The sequence below is a fragment of the Monodon monoceros genome, unplaced genomic scaffold, assembly GCF_005190385.1.
Source record: "Monodon monoceros isolate NGI ecotype Baffin Bay Population unplaced genomic scaffold, NGI_Narwhal_1 Super_Scaffold_3, whole genome shotgun sequence".
Classification (NCBI taxonomy): Eukaryota; Metazoa; Chordata; class Mammalia; order Artiodactyla; family Monodontidae; genus Monodon; species Monodon monoceros.
This window is the reverse complement of record NW_021703780.1, coordinates 70,944,941-70,967,610: the sequence shown is the minus strand read 5'-3', so window position 1 is coordinate 70,967,610 and position 22,670 is coordinate 70,944,941. Positions and strand designations below refer to the sequence as shown.

General features: G+C 36.0%; 1 protein-coding gene across 20 annotated transcripts in view; it reads left to right on the top strand.

The window, feature by feature from the left end:
* The window catches only part of DNAH12 (dynein axonemal heavy chain 12), a 232,905-nt gene that overhangs the window by 195,219 nt on the left and 15,016 nt on the right, over positions 1–22,670 (top strand). For 17 of the 20 annotated variants that reach the window (XM_029241697.1, XM_029241704.1, XM_029241707.1 and 14 more), the window contains 8 exons: positions 2,253–2,425; positions 7,130–7,270; positions 12,371–12,529; positions 12,723–12,867; positions 19,471–19,621; positions 19,832–20,085; positions 20,289–20,429; positions 21,953–22,090. In XM_029241697.1, the coding sequence (XP_029097530.1) occupies positions 2,253–2,425; positions 7,130–7,270; positions 12,371–12,529; positions 12,723–12,867; positions 19,471–19,621; positions 19,832–20,085; positions 20,289–20,429; positions 21,953–22,090 (1,302 nt within the window). Of the gene's footprint in view, positions 1–2,252; positions 2,426–7,129; positions 7,271–12,370; positions 12,530–12,722; positions 12,868–19,470; positions 19,622–19,831; positions 20,086–20,288; positions 20,430–21,952; positions 22,091–22,670 lie in introns of those variants that run through there. The other 3 variants (XR_003796539.1, XM_029241703.1, XR_003796540.1) reach the window with 3 other exon arrangements.

Genomic DNA, 22,670 nt, shown 5'->3' with positions numbered 1-22,670 from the left:
GGCGCAGTGGATAAGACTCCGCACTCCCAATGCAGGGGGCCTGGGTTTGATCCCTGGTCAGGGAACTAGATCCCACATGCATGCTGCAACTAAGAGTTCACATGCCACAACAAAGACCCTGTGCAATTAAATAAGTAAATATTAAAAAAAAAAAAAGAATTTGTTCTATAAGTTTCAAAGCCTTCCCTCCCTGCAAAAGTTGTCTTCATTGAAGTTTAGTCTTGTGGATTCTTGGAAAGTATAATATATATAAATAGCACAGCCCCGGAAATTTTTACAATAATAAATTCTCCTCTTTTAACATCGTGTGCTCACAATGTTTATTTGTTAGAAAATGTCTTGTCCTTTGATTTTAGGCCATTAATGGTAATTAATCAAAACTCTATATGTCTTGAGTTTAGTGTTTCATACTAAGCGGCCAAGTATATATAAATATAACACTATTTATAAATACACTGCAGATTAAGCCTTGGAACCTGAGTTAAATTATTATTTACTCTTTAAAAATAATAACAATATTTGCTAAATGTTTTTGCTTACTGTTGCCGTTAATGGTAAATGGCATTTAGCTGAAAAAATTAAGGGTTAAATAACAGGAGGTTAAAATAAGAATACCAAGATTATGCTTTCTTTTGTAAAAATGTCATTAATTTCCATTGTTGATAACTTTGTTTCACTTATAGTCAAGTTTGAGGTTCAAACCTTACTTTTAATTGTAGCTACACTGTAATTTGGGGGAAAGTTTGCTTGCAAGGAACAGAAACCTACTCAAATTAGCTTAAATAAAAAATATACAAGGGGATATTTTATTTTCCCAATTATAGGAAGTACATACAGACCTCAGGAATTAATGGAAAGCATTAAGTTTCTATGCTCTGTCTCTCCCTTTTCTCTAAGGTTGTGTCGTTCTCATATGTGCTTCTTTCTGCTCCATCTGGAGACCAATTTTTTCTGTAAAACTTTTGTACTGTTCCTTCATACGTTTATCTTGCACATAGAAACCAACTCTGATACCATTACCTTTTAGCACTAAGGCCAAGTACCACCTGATTTCAGTTTTGATGCTCCTAAAGTTCTCATTCTCTGGCGGGAAAATTAATTAGCTTATTTTGGGTCTGGTTCTATCCCTCCCACCTGATTTAATCAGCTACAAACAGGATCATTCAATATAAACATGGCTACATAGGCACATTTATTCAAGAGAGTCTGTGGCTAGCATTTCCAAAGAAGGGAGAGAGGGTTGGAAAAATGCTCTACATGTTTTTCCTGTAGAATATCAACCTATCAGATTGAGTTGTCATTTGAAGGGCTGTTATCTTGGAGAAATTTTTTCATTTGGGGTTAAATATCTATACCATTATTAAGCCTAGAAAAGTTAAAAATTTGAGAATTTCACTGAAAAAAGGTATTCTTAATGTATCAAACCATCAGCCAACAAATATTTCTGAATTCCTACTTTGTCAGACTTTGTGCTGGGTTCTGGTACACATGTTGACACCTTAAACCATACACACATGCATACTTGCTGTCTCTCTCTCCATCTCCCTCTCTCTGTATCTCTGACCTATTAAAATAAAAGAGGGTGAGTGACAATAATAGATACATGTCAGATGAAGGCAAAGAATAAGCAAAGATTGACAGTTTTGTATTCCTCAAATAAGAAAGAGGTGATTGGTGGATAGTTACACCTTCAATCTGTAAAGAGAGTTTTCTTTCTTTTACCTCCCTTCTTTCCACCCTCTCTTCATCTTCTTCCCTCTCTCCCTAGTTCTTTCCTTCCTTCCTTTTCCTTTCTTTCTTTTTTAGACTTTTTTTTTTGGCTGCGTCGGGTCTTAGTTGCAGCATGCAGGAGCTTCGCTGAGGCATGTGGGAGCTTTAGTTGCAATGCGTGGGCTCTTCATTGCGGCACATGGGCGTCTCTCTAGTTGTGTCATGCAGGGTTTCTTTTCTCTTCTCTAGTTGTGACCCGTGGGCTCCAGAGCACGTGGGCTCTGTAGTTTGTGGCATGCAGGCTCTCTAGTTGAGGCGCGCAGGCTCAGTAGTTGTGGTGCACGGGCTTAGTTGCCCTACAGCATGTGGGACCTTAGTTCCTGGACCAGGGATTGAACCAGTGTCCCCTCCTTTGATGTAAACTATGCCTGTATAATTTTGTCATTAAGTTAGGGGATATTTTTAATATAAATTTCATTATATGAAAAATATATAATTAAAACATCTCCTATTTCTTAATCTTGATTTTTCTCTTCTTCTAGATTGCAGAAAAAACAGAACTCAAAATAGCAGAGTCTCGAGAAGGCTATAGACCTATTGCTAAACATTCATCAGTATTATTCTTTAGCATTGCAGACCTGGCTAACATTGATCCCATGTACCAGTACTCTCTTATCTGGTTTGTGAACCTTTATATCAACTCTATTCATGACAGGTAAACATTCTCTAGCTTCATTCATGCTCCCTAGGTTGGATTTTCACCATCCTTCCATTTAAGATATATAATTTTTTTCTTACTGTTTATATAATACATATTCACTATAGAACATTACAAAATATGGGAAAAAAGGAAGGAAGGAAGGAAGGAAGGAAGAAGGGAGGGAAGGAAGGGGAAGAGGGAAGGAAAGAAGGATGGGAGGAAGGGAGGAAGGAAGGAAAGAAAGAAGGAAAAAGCAAGCAAGCAGGCCTCATTTCTATTTTAAGTTTTGTTTCACTTCTACTCAAGATTTAGGCATAGAGGGATTAACTTTAGGTCTTTTTGCCCCTCTCTTTTAAATATTTTGATAAAGCACATGACCTATCTTTGCTAGCAACTCCAATATACCTTTCTCCAGCCTTGAGGTCTCTAAAAAATTTCAGCTCCACATTTCTAATCATTTGCTAGATATTTTCACTTTAACTAATTACTGAATGTACACAGATTTTGGAGTTAGACTGGAGTAAGGGATTAAATTTCAGTTCTGCCACATAACAGCTGCATGAATACAGGCAAGTCAGCTAACTTTTCTGTAATTGCCTCAATTTTTCTTATCTATAAAATAGGGATAATAATAATACCTACCTTTAAGAGTTGTTATGAGAATTAAAAAGATAATATTTATAGAGTATTTTTAAACAATATCTGGTATTCAGTAACTTGTTAAGTAGAATAAAAATATGATTTGAGCCTAGCATATGTGTTCTACATGGGCTCTTGGTAGAACAATCTTTCCTGAGTGATTGAAATCCCTAAGCTTTCCCAGTTGGGATTTGGAATTTGAATTAACATACCCTACATGAGGTAGGATGTTCAAGTTGAAGAATTGACATAAATGTCAATAATGGGTGTCGAGGATGTGAAGTCATCAGAACCCTCATATACTGCTGGTGGGATTGTAAAATAATGCATCCACTTTGGAAGCATTTTTAGAAGTTCCTCAAAATATTAAACATAGATTTGCCGTATGACCCAGTATTTCCAGCAAATCTAGCAATTCTTGGGTATACACTAAAGAGAATTCAATGCATGTATTCACACAGAAACTTACAGTCTTTTTGATTTTATATGCAAAAAACTATATTCAAAAGTTACTTGGGTTAGTTTTTCCTCCTTTAGTATGGTGATGTTTGTTATTCATGTGAAATACAGTTAGGGTAATTTGTTTATTTTTATATTTCATTTTAGAGTTTCCCCCTTTTCCTTGTTGATTTTAATTATATTTTTGAGTACGTAAGCCATCAATATGACTCCAAAAGTAAATCCCATACAGAAGGTCTGCTCAGAGAAGTGTCACTACCCCCTCCCCTTCCATCCCATTCCCATGTATCCAAGTATTACTTTTTAAAAATTAAACTTTTAATTTTGAGATAATTGTAGATTTACATGAAATTATAAGAAAAAATGCAGTGATCCCGTGTACTCTTTATGCAGTTTGCTCAATGGTGACGTCTTGAGATACTGTAGTACAATATCACAACCAGAATATTGATGTTGACACAGTCAAGATACAGAGTACTTTCATCACCACAAGGATACCCATGTTGCCCTTTTATAGCCATACTCATCTTCCTCCCATTCTCATGCTGACCGTAACCCTTGGCAACCACTAATCTGTTCTCCATTTCTATAATTTTGTCACTTCAAGAATGTTATATAAATGGAATCATACACTATGTAACTTTTGGGAATTGGCTTTTTTTCACCCAATATAATTCTCTGGGGATTCATTTAGATTGTTTACTCCTTTTTATTGCTGAGAGGATTTAATGATATTGATGTACTACAGTTTGTTTAATCATTCACTTGTTACAGGACATCTGGGTTATTTCCAGGTTTTGGCTTTTACAAATAAAATTGCTATAAAATGCATGGACAGGTTTTTGTGTGAACATAAGTTTTCATTTCTCCAAGATAACTGCCCAGGAGTGTAATTGCTGGGTCATGTGGTAGTTGCTTGTTTATTTTTTTTTAAGTAACTGCTAAACTTTCCTAGAATGGGTGTATCATCTTAGATTCCCATAAGTATTACTGAAAAAATTGAACTAAAAAAATGAAAGCAATGTATTCTTATTGCAAAAGTTTTAAGCATGTAAGAGTATAAAGAAGAAAATAATTATTAGTCATAACCCATCCAGAAGTAATCACTTTTGTCCATATGTTTTCTTACTTTTCTTTTTTTTTTTTTAATATATGGATCTTGATCTAGATTTTATGCTTCTTTGAGGCAGGTAAATGTTTCATAATTCTTTATCTCTTACAGTTCCCTCCCCAGCTTAGATTCTCATACTAATAGATATTCAGTAGGTGCTTTTTAATTAACTGACTGCTTTCAGTCATTTGGGAGCACAATAAGAAATTTAGAATTTTGAAAATAGAGAGATGGTGTAAACCATATTTCATTTTCTCATAGAATTATACCCCATTTTTAACATATAGCTTCATACGAAGTTGCACACACACAAAACTGTACAGGGAGGTCCCATGTACCCTTTACCCAGTTTCTCCAGTTCTTACATCTTTTGTTTTTTCAGTTGAAGTGTAGTTAATATACAATATTATGTTAGTCTCAGGTGTACAACATAGTGAGTCAACATTTAAATACATTAAGAAATGATGACGACAATAAGTCTAGTAACCATCTGTCACCATACAAAAGTATTACAATATTATTGACTATATTCCTTATGCTTTGTTGCATCCCATGTCTGATTTATTTTCTGACTGGAAATTTGTACCTCTTAATCCCCTTCACCTATATGGCCCCCACCCCATCCCCTCTGGCAACCACCAGTTTGCTCTCTGTATCTATAAATCTGTTTCTGTGTTGTTTTGTTTGTTCATTTGTTTTGTTTTTTAGATTCTACATATAAGAGAGATCATATGATATTTTTCTCTATCTGACTTATTTCACTTAGCATATACACTCTAGTTCCTTCCATGTTGTTGCAAATGGCAAATTTTCTTTTTTTATGGCTAAGTCTATGTTGTGTATATATACCACATCTTCTTTATTCAGTCATCTATTGATGCACACTTAAATTCCAATCAAAAAATGGGCAGAAGACCTAAATAGACATTTCTCCACAGAAGACACACAGATGGCCAAAAGGCACATGAAAAGATGCTCAGCATCGCTAATTATAAGAGAAATGCAAACCAAAACTACAATGAGGTATCATCTCACACCAGTCAGAATGGCCATCATCAAAAAGTCTACAAATAATAAATGCTAGAGAGGGTGTGGAGAAAAAGGAACCCTCTTACACTGTTGGTGGGAATGTAAACTGGTACAGCCACTATGGAGGTTCCTTAAAAATCTTAAAATAGAACTACCATATGATCCTGCAATCCCACTCCTGGGCATATATCCAGAGAAAACCATAATTTGAAAAGATAATCAGCTCAGTACTTTGTGACCACCTAGAGGGGTGGGATAGGGAGGGTGGGAGGGAGACACAAGAGGGAGGAGATATGGGGATATATGTATATGTATAGCTGATTCACTTTGTTATAAAGCAGAAACTAACACACCATTGTAAAGCAATTATACTCCAATAAAGATGTTTAAAAAATCAATCAATATGATATACTACATTAATAAAAAGAAGAGAGAGAAAAAAAGGTGTGGTATATATGTACAGTGGAATATTACTCAGCCATAAAAAAAGAATGAAATAATGCCATTTGCAGCAACATGGATGGACCTAGAGATTCTCATACTAAGTGAAGTATTCTAGACTGAGAAAGACAAATATGGCATCGCTTGTATGTGGAATCTAAAAGAAAAAGACACAAATGAACTTATTTCCAAAGCAGAGAGAGACAGACACAGAAAACAAATTTATGTTTACCAAAGGGGAAAACAGGAGTCGGGGGAGGGATACATTAGGAGACTGGGATTAACATATACACACTACTATGTATAAAATAGATAACCAACAAGGACATACTATATAACACAGGGAACTATACTCAATATTATATAATAACCTATAAGGGAAAAGGATCTGAAAAAGAATATATAGATTTATATGTATATATATAAATGTATAACTGAATCGCTGTGCTGTACACCTGAAATGTACACAATATTGTAAATCAACTATACTTCAATTAAAAAAAAATAATGTTGCAGTAAACATAGGGTGCATATATCTTTTTGAATTAGTGTTTTTGGAGTTTTGTGGTGGGTAAATACCCAGAAGTGGCATTGCTGGATTGTATAGTAGTTCTATTTTTATTTTTTTGAGAAACCCCCATACTGTTTTTCATAGTGGGACTATGTACCAATTTACAATCCCACCAATAGTGCATGAGGGTTCCCTTCCAATGCTAATATCTTATATAACTATAGTACAATATCACAACCAGGAAGTTCACACTGGTACAATCCAGAGAGCTTACTCAGATGTCACCATTTTTATTGGGCTGACCAAAAAGCTCTTTCGGGTGTTTTCCTGAATAAACTTTTTGGTGAACCCAATATATGCACGTGTGTGTGTGTGTGTGTGTGTGTGTGTGTGTGTGTGTGTAGTTTCATATTTTTAACAGTGGTTATTTCGATAAAATGAAAACAACTTGTATGTTAATTCATATGTTACTTATTTTTTCTTAGTTTTACTTGACTCAATATATTTTCCTTTTTTTTTAACCTTTCAGTAACAAATCCAAAATTTTGGAAAAGCGCCTACGATATTTAAATGACCACTTCACATACAACTTATATTGTAATATATGCCGATCACTGTTTGAGAAGGACAAGCTATTGTTTTCTTTTTTATTATGTGCCAATCTTCTTTTGTAAGTTACTTGCTTTTTCTTTATTTTAAAAACTTGCCTGGGGCTTCCCTGGTGGCGCAGTGGTTGAGAGTCCGCCTGCCAATGCAGGGGACATGGGTTTGTGCCCCGGTCCGGGAAGATCCCACATGCCGTGGAGCAGCTAGGCCCGTGAGCCATGGCCCCTGAGCCTGCACGTCCGGAGCCTGTGCTCTGCAACGGGAGAGGCCACAACAGTGAGAGGCCCGCGTACTGCAAAAAAAAAAAAAAAACTTGCCTGGAAAACCTAATCAATGGCTTCTCACAGAAGGATATCATGTTTTAGCTCTGCATAATTCATGATTTTACTTGTACATTTCTCTATAGTAGTATTGGTGTTTTGATGTTTGATTTTTAAAATTTGGATCATACAGAAAAGCTCACAAAATGTTCAGGTACAGTTTGGTAAATTTGTACAAAGCAAAAATCTGCATAACTACCACTCAGATCGAGAAATAGAGCTTTCAGGGAATTCCCTGGCAGTCCAGCGCTTAGGACTCGGTGCTTTCACTGCCGGCCTGGTCAGGGAACTAAGATCCTGCAAGCCGTGTGGCGTGGCCAAAAAAAAAAAAGAAAGAGAGTTTTTAGATTGGCTTCTTTCACTTAATAATACGTATTTAAGATTCTTCTATGTCTTTTCATGGCTTGATTGTTCATTTCTTTTTAGCACTGAGTAATATTTCATTGTCTGGATGTACTGTAGTTTATCTATTCACCTACTGGAGGACAACTTGGTTGCTTGCAAGTTTTGAAAAGTATGAATAAAACTTCAGGTTTTTGTGTGCACATAAGTCTTTAACTTATTTGGTTAAATACTAAGAAGTGTGATTGCTGGATCATGGGTAAGAGTATGTTTAGTTTTATAAGAAACTGTATTCCAAGAGATTCCATGCAGCATCTCAGCATTTTTAGGAATCTTGGCCTGTGGTCCTTGATGTCCTGAATGTTGAAACTGACCCACACTCTGGAAAAAGCAAAAACTCGGGCCAGAACATATTGGGCAGGGGAAGGTGCTGAAGGAGCACATTTATTTTCTCACTCATGGGACCATTAAAATATTAAAAGATTTTTCTTCTTGACTAATATTTTCTCTGTGAAAATTACTTTGAAAATGGGTCCTAAGTGAAAGTCTAAATCCATTCTGCATCACAGATCCCAGAAGAGGCTCAACAAGCATATAGGTTACATTCCTTAATCCATTGCATTCTACCAGCAATGAATGAGAGTTCCTGTTGCTTCACAACCTTGCCAGCATTTGGTCTTGTCAGTGTTCTGGATTTCACCATTCTAATAGATGCGTAGTGTAATCTTGTTTTAATTTGCAATTCACTAATGATATATAATATTGAAAATATTTTCATTTGCTTATTTGGTATCTTTATATCATTTTTGGTGAAGCATCTGTTAGGTCTTTTGTCCATTTATTAATCAATTTGGTTGTTCATCTTTTGTTGTTGAGTTGGATGACAGTCCTTTATCAGATACATCTTTGGGAAATATTTTCTCCTAGTTTGTAGCTTGCCTTCTTATTCTCTGTCTTTTGCAGAGCAAATGTTTTAAATTTTAATGAAGTCCACTTCATCAATTCTTTTTTTCATGGATTGTGCCTTTGGTGTTGTATCTAAAAAGTTATTGCCATACCTAAAGCCTCCTAGATTTTTTCCTATGTTATCTTCTAGGAATTTTATAGTTTTGCATTTTACATTTAGGTCTGTGATCCATTTTGAGTAAATTTTTGTGAAGTGTGTGCATGTGTGTTTATATATATTTGTTTATGTTTTTCTTATTTTCCTTTCTTACACAAAGGGGATACACTGTAAATGTTCTTGTGCACCTTTTTCTATTAATATAAATGTAAGTCACTCAATAGAGATATCCTCTTTTTTTCAGCTTTATTAGGTGTAATTGCCACATTATGCAATTCCCCCATTGTAAGAATACAGTTAGATGATTTTTAGTACATTTATATAATTGTGCAACCATCACCAAAATCCAGTTTTAGAACACTTCCATCATCCCCAGAAGTTTCCTTTTGCCAGTTTAGTCAATTCCTGCTCTTACTTCCAGCCCCAGGTAATACTGATCTGCTTTCTGTCTCTATAGTTATTCCTGTTCCAGAAATTTTATGAGTGAGACATTAGATGGCCCAGAATATGATCCATCTTTGTAAATGTTCTATGTGCTCTTGGAAAGAATGTGTATTTTGCTGTTCTTGGGTGGAATGTTCTAAAATGTCAAGGAGGTCAAGATGGTCCATATATCGTCTATATCTTTATTGACTTTCTATCTACTTGTTCAGTTATAGAGAGAGAGCTGGAATCTCTAACTATAGAGACTTTTCCTTGCAGTTCTATCAATATTATTTTGTGTTTTGTTGCTGTTATTAGATGTATAAATGTTTAGGACTGTTATGTCCTCTTAATAAATTGACTTGACTTTTTAAAATCCCTGGTAATATTTATTGCTCTGAAATCTACTTTGTATGATATTATTGTAGCCCCTCCAGCTTTCTTTTGAATAGTGTTAGCATGGTATATATTTTTCCATACTTTTACTTTTAACCTATTTGTTTTATATTTAAACTGTGTCTATAGACAGCATGTAATTAGGTCTTACTTGTTTTATCCAATCTGATAATCACTACCTTTAATGAAATTGTTTAGACTATTTACATTTAATGAGATAATAGATAGAGTTATGTTTAAATCTACCATCTTATGATTTATTTTGTTTTGCCCGTCTTTTCTTTGTTGCATGTTTCCTCATTTTCTATTTTTCTTTTTTTTTGGGAACTTAGTGTCTGTTTTATTTATTTTTTTAACCTGTGGGTTTTATTTTTATTTATTTACATAACAGGTTCTCATTAGTTATCTGTTTTATACATATTAATGTATACATGTCAATCCCAATCTCCCAATTCATGCCACCCCCCTTCCCCCCTTGGTGTCCATACATGTGTTCTCTACGCCTGTGTGTCTATTTCTGCCTTGCAAACTGGTGCATCTGTACCATTTTTCTAGATTCTACATATATATGTGTATATATATACATATATATGTATATAGATTATACATATATATGTTAATATACGATATTTCTTTTTCTCTTTCTGACTTACTTCACTCTGTATGACAGTCTCTAGGCTCATCCACGTCTCTATAAATCTATTTTTCTTTAAATTGAGCATTTTTATGATTCCATTTTATCTCCTTTGTTGGTTTATTAGCTATAATTTTATGTTTTATTATTTTAGTGATTTGTTTAGGGTTATAGTATACCTTTGAACTTATAGTCTATCTTCAGGTAAAATTATACTACTTCATATATATATAAGAACTGAAAACAATATACTTTTATCTTTCCCCTCATAGCTTTTGTTTTATTGTCATACATTTTACTTGTATATATGTTATAAAGCCCACAGCATGTTGTTATTTTGCTATAGTCAATTACTTTTAAAAGAGACATAAGTAACAGAAAAATGTCTTTTATGTTTATCTACTAGTTACCATTTCTGATGCTCTTTATTCTTTTTTGTTGATTCAAATTTCCATCTACCTGAAATTTCCTTGAACATTTCTTATAGTGTAGGTCTACTGGTAATGCATACTTTCAATTTCTGTAAATCTGAGAAAAAGTCAGTGAATTTTTCTTTCAGATTTTAATTTTTTATCTCTAGAAGTTTCATTTGGTTATTTTTTATTTTGCCCACTTCTCTCTTCATTATGTTCATGTTTCACTTTCACTCCTTCAGCATGTTTATAATAGCTCTTTTAGCATTCTTATCTGCTTGTTATATCATCTCTATCACTTCTACATCATATCTATGTACTGACTTTTCTCCTGGTTATGGATGTTGTGAATTTTACATTGGTAAGTGCTGGGTCTTTTTTTTTTTTTTTTTAACATCTTTATTGGAGTATAATTGCTGTACAATGGTGTGTTAGTTTCTGCTTTATAACAAAGTGAATCAGTTATACATATACATATGTTCCCATATCTCTTCCCTCTTGCGTCTCCCTCCCTCCCACCCTCCCTATCCCACCCCTCTAGGTGGTCACAAACCACCTAGCTGATCTCCCTGTGTTATGTGGCTACTTCCCACTAGCTATCTATTTTACCTTTGGTAGTGTATATGTGTCCATGCCACTCTCTCACTTTCACAGCTTACCCTTCCCCCTCCCCATATGTTCAAGTCCATGCTCTAGTAGGTCTGTGTCTTTATTCCTGTCTTACCCCTAGGTTCTTCATGACCTTTTTTTTTTTTTCTTAGATTCCATATATATGTGTTAGCATACAGTATTTGTTTTTCTCTCTTTTTTTTAATTGCTTTAAAGAGCACTAGACTTTACTTTTGCAGGTACTTAAATTATACTGAATTCATTTGACCTCTTCAAGTCTTATTTTTAAGATTTCTTATGACAGTTTTAGAGTAGACTTTATTCTACAGCTAGGTTAGCTTCACTACTAAAGTATCTCCAGTGTCACCACTGAACTCCTCTGGTGTTCAATAAAGATTCAACTCTAGTTGGCAATAACTCATATATTCAGTCCTGTGTGAGCTCTGGTAGCTACTTAGTTTGCAGCTCCCCAGATATTCTTTGCCTGTCCTCCTGGGGTTTTACCCTACTCATACATAACTCAGCATTTAGCAATAGAATAAAAAGGATATCTATGCAGATTTCTGGAGCTCCTCGTCCATGTATCTTCCTCCCTTCTGGTACTCTGCCCACAAATTGCAGCCACCTTAGCCTTCCTTAACTCTGATCTCTGTCTCTTCAACTCAGCAGTACTCTTAGATTCTGATTTGATTATCCTCATGCTTTGTAGTCTGAAAACTGCCTCCCGGAGGTTAGCTGAGGCAATCATGGGGATCACCTTGTCTCCCTTTTTTTCATGGACCACAGTCCTGCACTAGCTATTATAATTTCTAAAAACAATTGTTTATTTTTTTTCCAGTTCCTAGTTGTTTATAGCAGTAGGGTAGGTCAGTTCTGATTGTTTTATCCAGGCTATATAAGCAGAAATTGACTTCATTCAATTTTAAAACAACAATTTACAGCAGTCCTTATTTTGGGAACACAGGGCAAAGAAAGAGATTGAATACCAGGAACTGATGTTTCTTTTAACTGGAGGTGTAAGTCTTAAGAGTTCTGAGAAAAATCCTGATCCAACTTGGCTACAGGATAAAAGCTGGGAGGAAATCTGTCGTGCAAGTGAATTTCCTGCATTCAAAGGACTCAGGTAATTGTTTAAACACAATGACTTAGCATTGAATAGTAATGGGTAAATTTGTAATCTAGTGATTTTTTAATTTCATCTAGTGATTTTTAAAAAATATCTCTATAGCTGTCTTGATCCATCTCCTCATTTAACAATCTCTTTTTAAAATTTTTTCCCAATGAAAGGATAATCATTAAGCTTTTCTTTCCATTAGGAATCATTTTTGTGACAATATAGCTGAATGGCGGGAGATCTACAATAGTAAAGAGCCACACAATGCTAAATTTCCAGCACCAATGGATACAATGCTAAATGAACTACAGAAAATCATAATTCTTCGGTGCTTAAGACCTGATAAGGTAAAAGACAAATGTGTTCTATTTGGAACCCAGATAATTTGCCATTTATGAAGTACTAGGTTTAAAGTTATTGTTATTTGGTACTTTAACCTTTATTTCAGATGCTCACATGGGTTCATTGAGTTCCTTGGATCTATAGGTTTATAGTTTTCCTCAACTTGAGAAAAACTTTGGCCATTATTTCTTCAAATACTTTTTTCCCATGATTCCAATTAAATATACATTAGACTGCTTGATATTATACCATAGGTGACTGATACTCTGTTAATTATTTTAAAATCCTTTGTATCACTGTACTTCAGTTTGGACAGTTTCTATTGCTATCTTTAAATTTGGTGATTTCTTCTTTTATAGTGTCTAATCTGCTATTAATTCCATCCAATTAATTTTTGTTTCAGCAACTGTATATTTCATTTACAGAACGTTAATTTTGTTCTTTTTTATATATTCTATTTCTCCTTTCATTCTGTTTATACTTTTCTTTAAATACTTGAAAACAGTTATAATAACTGTTTTTAAATCCTTGACTGCTAATTCCATCATTTCTGGATCTGTTTCTATTGACTGATTTTACTCTTGGTTATAGAGTATATTTTCCCACATCCTGGCATGCACAGTAATGTTTGATTGGATGCTCAACATTGTTTATGATTTTGATTTTGTCATCTTCCTTTAAAGATTGTTGACTTTTGTTCTGCTGGTTCAGGATTAGCAAACAACACCTCTGGGCCAAATGTAGCCAGTGACCTATTTTTGTCCAGCCCATGAACTGTAAATGATTTTTGCATTTTAAAGGGTTGTTTTAAAAAAAAATAATAGGGCTTCCCTGGTGGCACAGTGGTTAAGAGTCTGCCTGCCAATGCAGGGGACATGGGTTCAAGCCTTGGTCTGGGAAGATCCCACATGCCACAGAGCAACTAAGTCCGTGCACCACAACTACTGAGCCTGCACTCTAGAGCCCACAAGCCACAACTACTGAGCCCACATGCCACAACTCCTGAAGCCTGCACGCCTAGAGCCCATGCTCCGCAACAAGAGAAGCCACCGCAATGAGAAGCCCACGTGCAGCAACGAAGATCCAATGCAGCCAAAAATAAATAAAATAAGTAAATTTAAAAAAGAAAAGAAAAAGAATAAGCAGCAGAAATTGTATGTGGCCCACAACACCTAAAATATTTACTATCTAGCTCTCTATAGAAAAGGTTTACCTACCCCTTTGACTATACAGTTAAATTCAGATTGCTCCTTTCAAAGATTGTTTTAAGATTTGTTAGCGCAGGTATAGAATAGCCTTTACTCCATGGATAGTTTAGTTCCATGGCTAAAGTGTGGTCCTTCTAGGGCCTTTACTGAACGCCCCAAGTGATCACCAAGGGCTCTCCATTGTGGCTACTGGGAACTTGAATGATTCCCAGCCTTTCATGAACTCTGGTAGCTCCTCATATCCCAAGTTCACAGCTCCCCAGTCACTCTTTGCTTGGCCTATGTATACACACCATGGTGTTCAGCAAAGATAGAAGGACAATATTATGCAGATTTCTGAGCTCTTTCTCTGGATACTTCCCTTCAAATTTGAACTCTGAAACTTCCAGCAGCCTGAGCCTCCTTGAACTCTGATTCCTGTCTTCCCAATTCAGCAACACTGTGTTGTACCACTTTCAGTTGCTCTCCTTGTTCCACAGTCTGGAATGTATCTCCCAGAGGAAAGTCAAGGGGATAATAGGTCTCACCTTGTTTGTTTCTTTTTTTATCAGGAATCACTGTCCTGTACCGCCTATTGTCTGAACAGCCTTATGTCTGAAAATGGCTGTTTCATTAATATTGCCCATTTTTTAGTTCTTTATGGCAAGAAGGTAAATCTGGTCCATTTCCTCAATATTGACTAGAAGCAGAAGACAGTAGAAAATCTTGAATGTGTCATAATTTTATTAGTTCAAACAAGCACAAAAATCTTTCTTTAGGTGAAATAAATAGGCTGATACCAATTTTCATACACTCGAGAAAAGAGTTATAGTGTTACAAAAGGAAAAATTTTAAACAAAAAACTAAAAGCTAACTTATAAATACTACCAAATGTAAAGTAGATAGCTAGTGGGAAGCAGCCGCATAGCACAGCGAGATCAGCTTGGTGCTTTGTGACCACCTAGAGGGGTGGGATAGGGAGGGGGTGAGGGAGACGCAAGAGGGAAGAGACATGAGGATATATGTATATGTATAGCTGATTCACTTTGTTATAAAGCAGAAACTAACACACCATTGTAAAGCAATTATACTCCAATAAAGATGTTTAAAAAAAACCCAAAAAACTAAAAGCTATGCTTATATATGTAGCTTAAAACTTTGAGTAAGTCACTTCACCTTTCTGAGTTCCAGTTACAACCACATATAAAATGAAGGTATTGAAAGTGATTGCAATGGTCCTGTCTTTTCTTTTTCCTTTTTTTTTTTTTAACATTTTTTTCACAAGGAGCATTATCTAATGCTTCATTCAGTCTCTGAGTAGGTTCAAACAGAGGCCTATATAATTACGTGACTTCTGAGTATTTCTCCTTACTCTAACTCCCAAAGACCTTTGTACATTATTAAAATGTACCTCATTCTTTCCTACCTGATAGTTGTATGTATATATATATATGTTCCTTTCACTAGAAAATAAGTCCCTTGAAGGCCAAAACAGTGCTTTATTCATTATTTTATCACAAATAGCTTCCCTTGTTCATGGTAAACTTTAGGAATGAGTAGCTCTGCATCTGGGAAACCCCTGCCTATTTGCATTCCACAGAATGGCTCTCTGATGACCAGTGGAGATGTTGTTTCAGTACCACGTGTGGGGTTACTGGTTTGTCTGCCATGCTTGGGATCCTGTGCTTAAACACCACACTGACCACACTGGAATACACAGTAATTGTCTGTCTACTTGGTAGGGTCTCTCACTGGACTCTGAGCTTCTTGAGGTCAGGACCCGTGTCTTATTTTGTTCAGTATCTCCAGGACTTAAAGCAGTACCTGGCAGATGGTTGGACATCTCAGTAAATATCTGTGAGTTGAGTTGAATTTAATTGCATTAAACCAAATTCAGTTAAAGTCTGTGTTAGTCAGGATTCTCCAGAGAAACAGAATCAGTAGGATTCTGATGATTTTAAGGAATTGGCTCACATGATTGTGAGAAGCTGGCAAGTCCAAAATCTGCAGGCTGCAGACCCAGGGAAGAGCTGATGTTGCAGCTTGAGTACAAAGGTGGTCTACTGACAGAATTCCCTCTTCCTCAGTAGAAATCGGTCTTTTTTTCTCTTAAGGCCTTCAACTGATTGAATGAGGCTGAATCACATTATGGAGAGTAATCTACTTTACTCAAAGTCTACTGATTTAAATGTTAATCTTATTTTAAAAATACCTTAACAGGTATTTAGATACTGTGCCCTAGCCAAGCTGGCACATAAAATTAATCATCACAAAGCCCATATCCAGGTCTGTTTAAGTCTCCATAATTTCTTTTCTAGAGTATCTTACATGAAGGATTAAAATATATATTTTAATATTATAGAAAAGTCTTATAACTTCTTCTCATGTTAAATTACTGGAACAAGATACTTTTTCTATAGAAAACTATCATACTCGATTGCAGTTGCATCATGTCAGGGAGCATTGCCCCTGGCCAGTGCGTAGGGTAATGCGGAGCAAGGTCTCTGTGTCCTCAGCATCTCCCTTTCCTTAAAAATGTATACTGAAGATCTCCTGTGCTAGGTGGAAACTCTACATTGTGTTAATGGTAAAAGGATGAAAAAGATTTCATCATTGCGCATGTGTAGTTATTAAAGAAAGAAATAAAAAGCTGCTATGTCATTGTGAGCTCTTTATTAAAAAAAAACCTTCAGGAGCCTGTCAATACCTGTAGAATAATGACAAAAGTACAGCTTTGCAGTCTTATTACCTTGGCTAATCAGACCTCTTTTCAGCTTGAAACTTCTATTTAAAACTACAGAATTGCTCACAACTACACAAAATTACCCATATAGAAGCTTCTTGAAACTTCTAGTATTCTTCTCCTTGAAACTTCTACTATTTAGAACTACAGAATTGCTCACAACTACAGTAAATTACCCATATAGAAGCCTCTATCCTTCCTCCCCATGTATTCCACAAACCTTCCAGGACCAAAGAAGCCTGTGATGATCACTCCTCTCTCCATCAAATTCTTACACATTCCCTTTAGAAATTCGTTTGGCATTTAGAAGATAATGTCTGATACCTCTTTGTACTGATTTTTCTGCTGCTAATATTGATGAACAGCCTTCTTTTATTTTTAATTAATTTTAATATAATTTATAAGTAAGTCATATCTTCCTGTGGTTCAAAACTGATGCACTGTTTTGAATCATATGAATATATGAATACAATGAAAAGTGTGCCTCCAGTCTCCATCTCTCAGTCACTCATCATCCTTCCTCTCAAGCAGTTAATGTTATCTGCTTCTTGTTGTCCTTTTATACACATATAAATGTACATACATATAAATTCTTTTTCCATTTATTTTCAACACAAATGGTAGCATCCACTGTTTTGCATATTGCTTTTTTCTCTACTAATTCGTAAATAGTGTTCTCTTTCTTTTTTTTTTTACAATTGCATGGTATTCCATTGTATGAGTGTACAATATTTTCTTTAGCCAGTTCCTACTGATGGATCTTTATAATATTTATATATTATTTATTATAAAAATGCTGCAATGAATAACCTTATTCAAAAGTCATTTCTCACATGTGCAACTATATATCAGAATAAATTCCTAGGAACAAAATTGCTGTGTCAGTGGATTTGCCCTCTGTTTACCTGTACTTTTGCCCACCCAGTATGTTGCCAAACTTTTTAAAATTTATTTATTTATTTATTTATTTTTGGCTGTGTTGGGTCTTCGTTGCTGCGTGCAGACTTTCTCTAGTTGCGGCGGGCGGGGGCTACCCTTCGTTGCGGGGCGCAGACTTCTCATTGTGGTGGCTTCTCTTGTTGTGGAGCAGGAGCTCTAGGCATGTGGGCTTCAGTAGTCGTGGCACATGGGCTCAGTAGTTGTGGCTCATGGGCTCTAGAGCACAGGCTCAGTAGTTGTGGTGCGTGGGCTTAGTTGCTTCGCGGCATGTGGGATCTTTCTAGACCGGGGCTCGAACCCGTGTCCCCTCCATTGGCAGGCGGATTCTTAACCACTGCACCACCAGGGAAGCCCTGTTGCCAAACTTTTGGATCTTTGCCAATCTGTGCAGAGAGGTTGAGGATTCTGGGGCTGATCGAGGTGGCAGTAACGCACATGAGTTTCATTAGATGTTACTTTGACAGGTTTGTTTGTTGGGGGGGAAAGAAATCCCTCATAGCAGGTGTCTGTCCAGAGGCTGGGAGTGAGGAGAGGTCCACAACTCCAAAGGAGAGGGGAAGGCAAGGGAACCCCTAATGGAGAGGGGACTTGTGTAGTATCTGGACGACGTTATTCATCAGCATGGCGGCTGAGAGTCTCTGTGTCAGAGCTCTGAAGGGCAGTAGTGGCTTGGGCTCTTTATATCCTGGGGCTTATCTTTTTATGGCTAGCAGATGTTGGGTGAAAAGTAGGCAAACTCTAAATGGTTAAAAATCTGCTTATTTGGGCTATGTTTAAAACAGTTGAATATGCAACATTTTGAGTTTGGTGCCAGTGGACTTTTGAACTAACAGGTTTTAGCCTACTGTGAAAAATAAACAATCCAGCGGTAAATACACACAGGCTATCTTTGTCCCATTTATATAACAAGCTGATGGTAAAAAATGGTATCTAAGTATAATTATAATTTGTATTTTTCTTATTTATAAGTATTAGGGTATAGACAAAGCTGCTGTAACAAAGGGACCTAAAGTACAGTAGCTGAAACAAAATAGAAGTTATTTTCTCTCTCTCTCCTAACAGCCCAGAGTATTTGCTTGAGGGCCGGCAGGGCATCTCTGTTCTTGAGATCATCCAGAGATTCAAGTTCCTTCTCTCATGCTAGAGAAGACTCCTAAAGTGTGGTCCTTGTCAGTGAGATTGAAGCTGGGTCATGAACACCACATCTGTTGAACAGGAAAAGAGAGTGTTGAAGGCAAACAGTTTGCTTATAAAAAATAGGATCTGGAAGCTCCATATATAATGTCCATTTGTATTTCTCTGGCCAAGACTTAGTCACATGGCCACATCTAGCTGCATGAAAGGTTGGGAAAACTTGGGGTTCTGTTACCAAAAGGAGACACAGAATGGGAACAGTTTGCAGTCTCTGCTATACTAAATGAGGTTGAGCATCTTTTCCTATGTTTAAGATCCATTTCTATTTCATTTTCTACAAACTGTTTATCTTCTTTGCCCATTTTCTTTTGGATTGTTAGTCTTGCCCCATCAATTTATAGATACCTTTTATATATTAGGAAAATTAGCGCTTTGCCTATGATATGCTGCATGCTTTTCTTATCCATTAGACTCATAGTTTACTCTGTCGGTTTTCAGTAATAATCAAAGTTGTTATGTGGAATGTTATGTTATGTTGTGGAATGTTGTTATGTTATGTGGAATAGAAGTTACTCTAAAGATCATATTTTTTCTCTCTTCAACAGATAACTCCAGCCATAACTAACTATGTAACTGACAAACTAGGGAAAAAGTTTGTAGAGCCTCCACCATTTGATTTGACGAAGAGTTATTTGGATTCAAATTGCACCATTCCCTTAATTTTTGTGTTATCTCCAGGAGCAGATCCCATGGCCAGTAAGTGCATAATGTCAACTTAATAAATTATAAATAAATCATCTCGTTCCATATCTATTTCTTAGATGAGTGTAAATCAGTAAATTCGGTGTTTATAAGGAAAGGTAACTAGAATTTTTCACAATTAAATACTTATACACTGAAACATAAGGCATATTTTATAATTTTAGAGTAAGCAGTGAAACCATTTATTTTTTTGTGCCCTCTTAGGCCTACTGAAATTTGCAAATGATAAAGCTATGTCTGGAAATAAATTTCAAGCTATTTCACTGGGACAGGGACAAGGGCCAATTGCAACAAAAATGATTAACGCAGCAATAGAGGAAGGAACTTGGGTTTGCCTACAGAACTGTCACCTCGCTGTCTCCTGGATGCCCATGTTGGAAAAAATATGTGAAGATTTTTCTCCCGAAGGCTGTAACTCATCCTTTAGGCTTTGGCTCACAAGTTACCCATCTCCAAAAGTATATTTATTTCCTATGGAGTGTAGTACATTTATTTGGTTATGTGTTATTGATACATTGTATATCTTAAATGCTTAACCTTAAGAGGTTTTAAAAATATTTCTGGAGTCCTCCCTTATACCTATTTTTAATCCACTAGTGTATGTATTTTTAGGACTTGAGTTGGTCATCTAGAGTAATGCTCTTTGTTTATTTTGTCTTAGTTCCCAGTAACAATTCTACAGAATGGAGTAAAAATGACTAATGAGCCTCCTACGGGTCTTCGGCTAAATCTCCTCCAATCATATCTCACTCATCCAGTTTCTGATCCTCAGTTTTTCAATGGATGCGAGGGAAAGGAACTGGTAATATTCAGCCTCTGGAACTTTTAAAATGTGTTTTTATAGTGAAAAAATATGAAAACATAAATATTTAATATTAAACTTTAGGCATTTCCTAAGAAGATAGAAATTCTACCTGTTATTTTATTCCCAGTTGTTTGTGTTCTGCTTCCCATGTAGTAGATACTCAAATAAATATTTGTTAAATGAATGAACATTTCTTAGTTTGTACAAAAGTCCAACAGTGCATTTGATTAAGACAATTAAGACCCAAGAGTAGCAATCTATTTTAACATTATTCTTTCAACAGATATGTTTGTTAGGTACGATATAATGCAGTGAGAGTAAAATAGACACTGCCATCACCAAAAAGGTCTGTCTTCATGGAAATTCTAGTAATAATGTTTTGACATATTAATAACACTCTTCAATGTATCCGTATGTAAAAAAGTTTTGCACATGGTATTGAGGACGTTAGGAGTTCCAATAAATAGCACTCCTTTTCTCTGCCCAAATTCTTACCAGTTAAGAAACAGGAAAAAGTACAAACATATGGGAACCAAATTATAACCTTAATTACTGATATAGACTAGGTTGGAAGATGTAGTTTACATCTGTGAACAAGTGGGCTTAGTATTACTGAACCCAGAATTAAGTACATTTATCTACCCAGAGGAACAGAGGAAAACTTCCTTCCCTGCAGGAAGCTCACTTCTAAGAGAGAAAAGGGAAAAGCTGAGCAAAGCATATTCGCTTGACTTTCCCCAAATTTACCCGTCAGATAGGTACTCCTCCCTCCACCAGTGAGTATAAGGATGGAGAAAATCCAGGAGTGTTACATTAATTGAAGTTTCCCTGCATGGAAGGAAACATCAGTACTAAGGAGATTTTGCACACGCCCTTTAAGAGTGGAGTCTCTGTTTTCTATAGCCTACCAGCTCTCCTGAACATAAGCCCTGCTGGCTTTCAAAGCCTGACGTTCTGGAGGTTTGTCTTCTTAGTGCAGGGCCCCTACACTGGGGAGCCCAATGTGGGGCTCAGACCCTTCAATCCTTGGGGAGGACCTCTATAATTGTGATTTTCCTCTCATTTGTGGGTCAGCAAACCTGGGTCCTGACTACAGTATGTCTCTGATCCTCCTACCCATCTTGTGGTTCTCTCTTTATGTCTTTCGTTGTGGAAAATCTTTTCTTCTACCTTCAGTTTGTTCTCATAGATAATTGCTCTGTAAGTAGTAGTAATTTTGGTGTATCAAGGAAGGAGGTGAGTTCAAGGTCTTCCTATTCTGCCATCTTGGCATGTCTCTCTAGCACTATTGCATTTTAATAAAGTATAATGTTATTGTAGTTTGTCTAGCTTGGAGATTTTGGATAAGTCATAAGATTAATACTTTTTATAGTAAGCATTATTTTGGATAGTCTTTCTAAATAAAAGTTTGTAGAGATATATGATCATAGAACCTTATAATGAAAGATCATCAGTTCCCCTCATTTTAGTAATGGAAATCTGATCAGATTTTTTTCTTGTTGCATATTTTTATCTTAAAGGCATGGGAGAAGTTACTCTTTGGAGTTTGTTTTTTTCATGCCCTTGTGCAAGAGAGAAAGAAATTTGGTCCTCTTGGTTGGAATATTCCATATGGATTTAATGAATCAGATTTACGCATCAGTATTCGACAGCTACAGGTAAAATTAGAAAGGAACTAACATTGATGGAGGATCACTGTGCACCAGGCCCTAGGCAATTCCCTTTGCTTAGAATGACTTATTCAGTTCTCCCAACACCACTAATAGTTGGCTAGATGGTATTAATAATTATAATTTTGGCTTATAAAGCATAATCTCCATCTGCATTTTTCTGCTGCAAATAATGGGAAACCTGATTCAAACTGGCTTAAACCATAATGAAACTTTTTATCTCACATAAAAAAGAGTTGCAGAGGAAGGACAGACTCTGGAGTTGGTTGATTCAACAAAAGTGTTGCCATCAAGGACCCTAGTTCTTTCTTTTTGCAGTGCCCTCCTCAGCGTTGGCTTTATATAGGTCCTCACTATACTCTACTCTTAGCCTCCACTCAGTCAGATCTACAATTTAGCTCTATCAGTCAACAAAAACAGTAGAAAAGGAATTTATTGAAAGAATATTGGGTAGGTCACAGAATCACCAAGATGGCTGGAGAGCCAAGGCATCCACAGTCATATCCAGAATCATATCATGTCTGGTAACAGCATTCCTTCTACTTTTATTAAATATCGGACACCACAG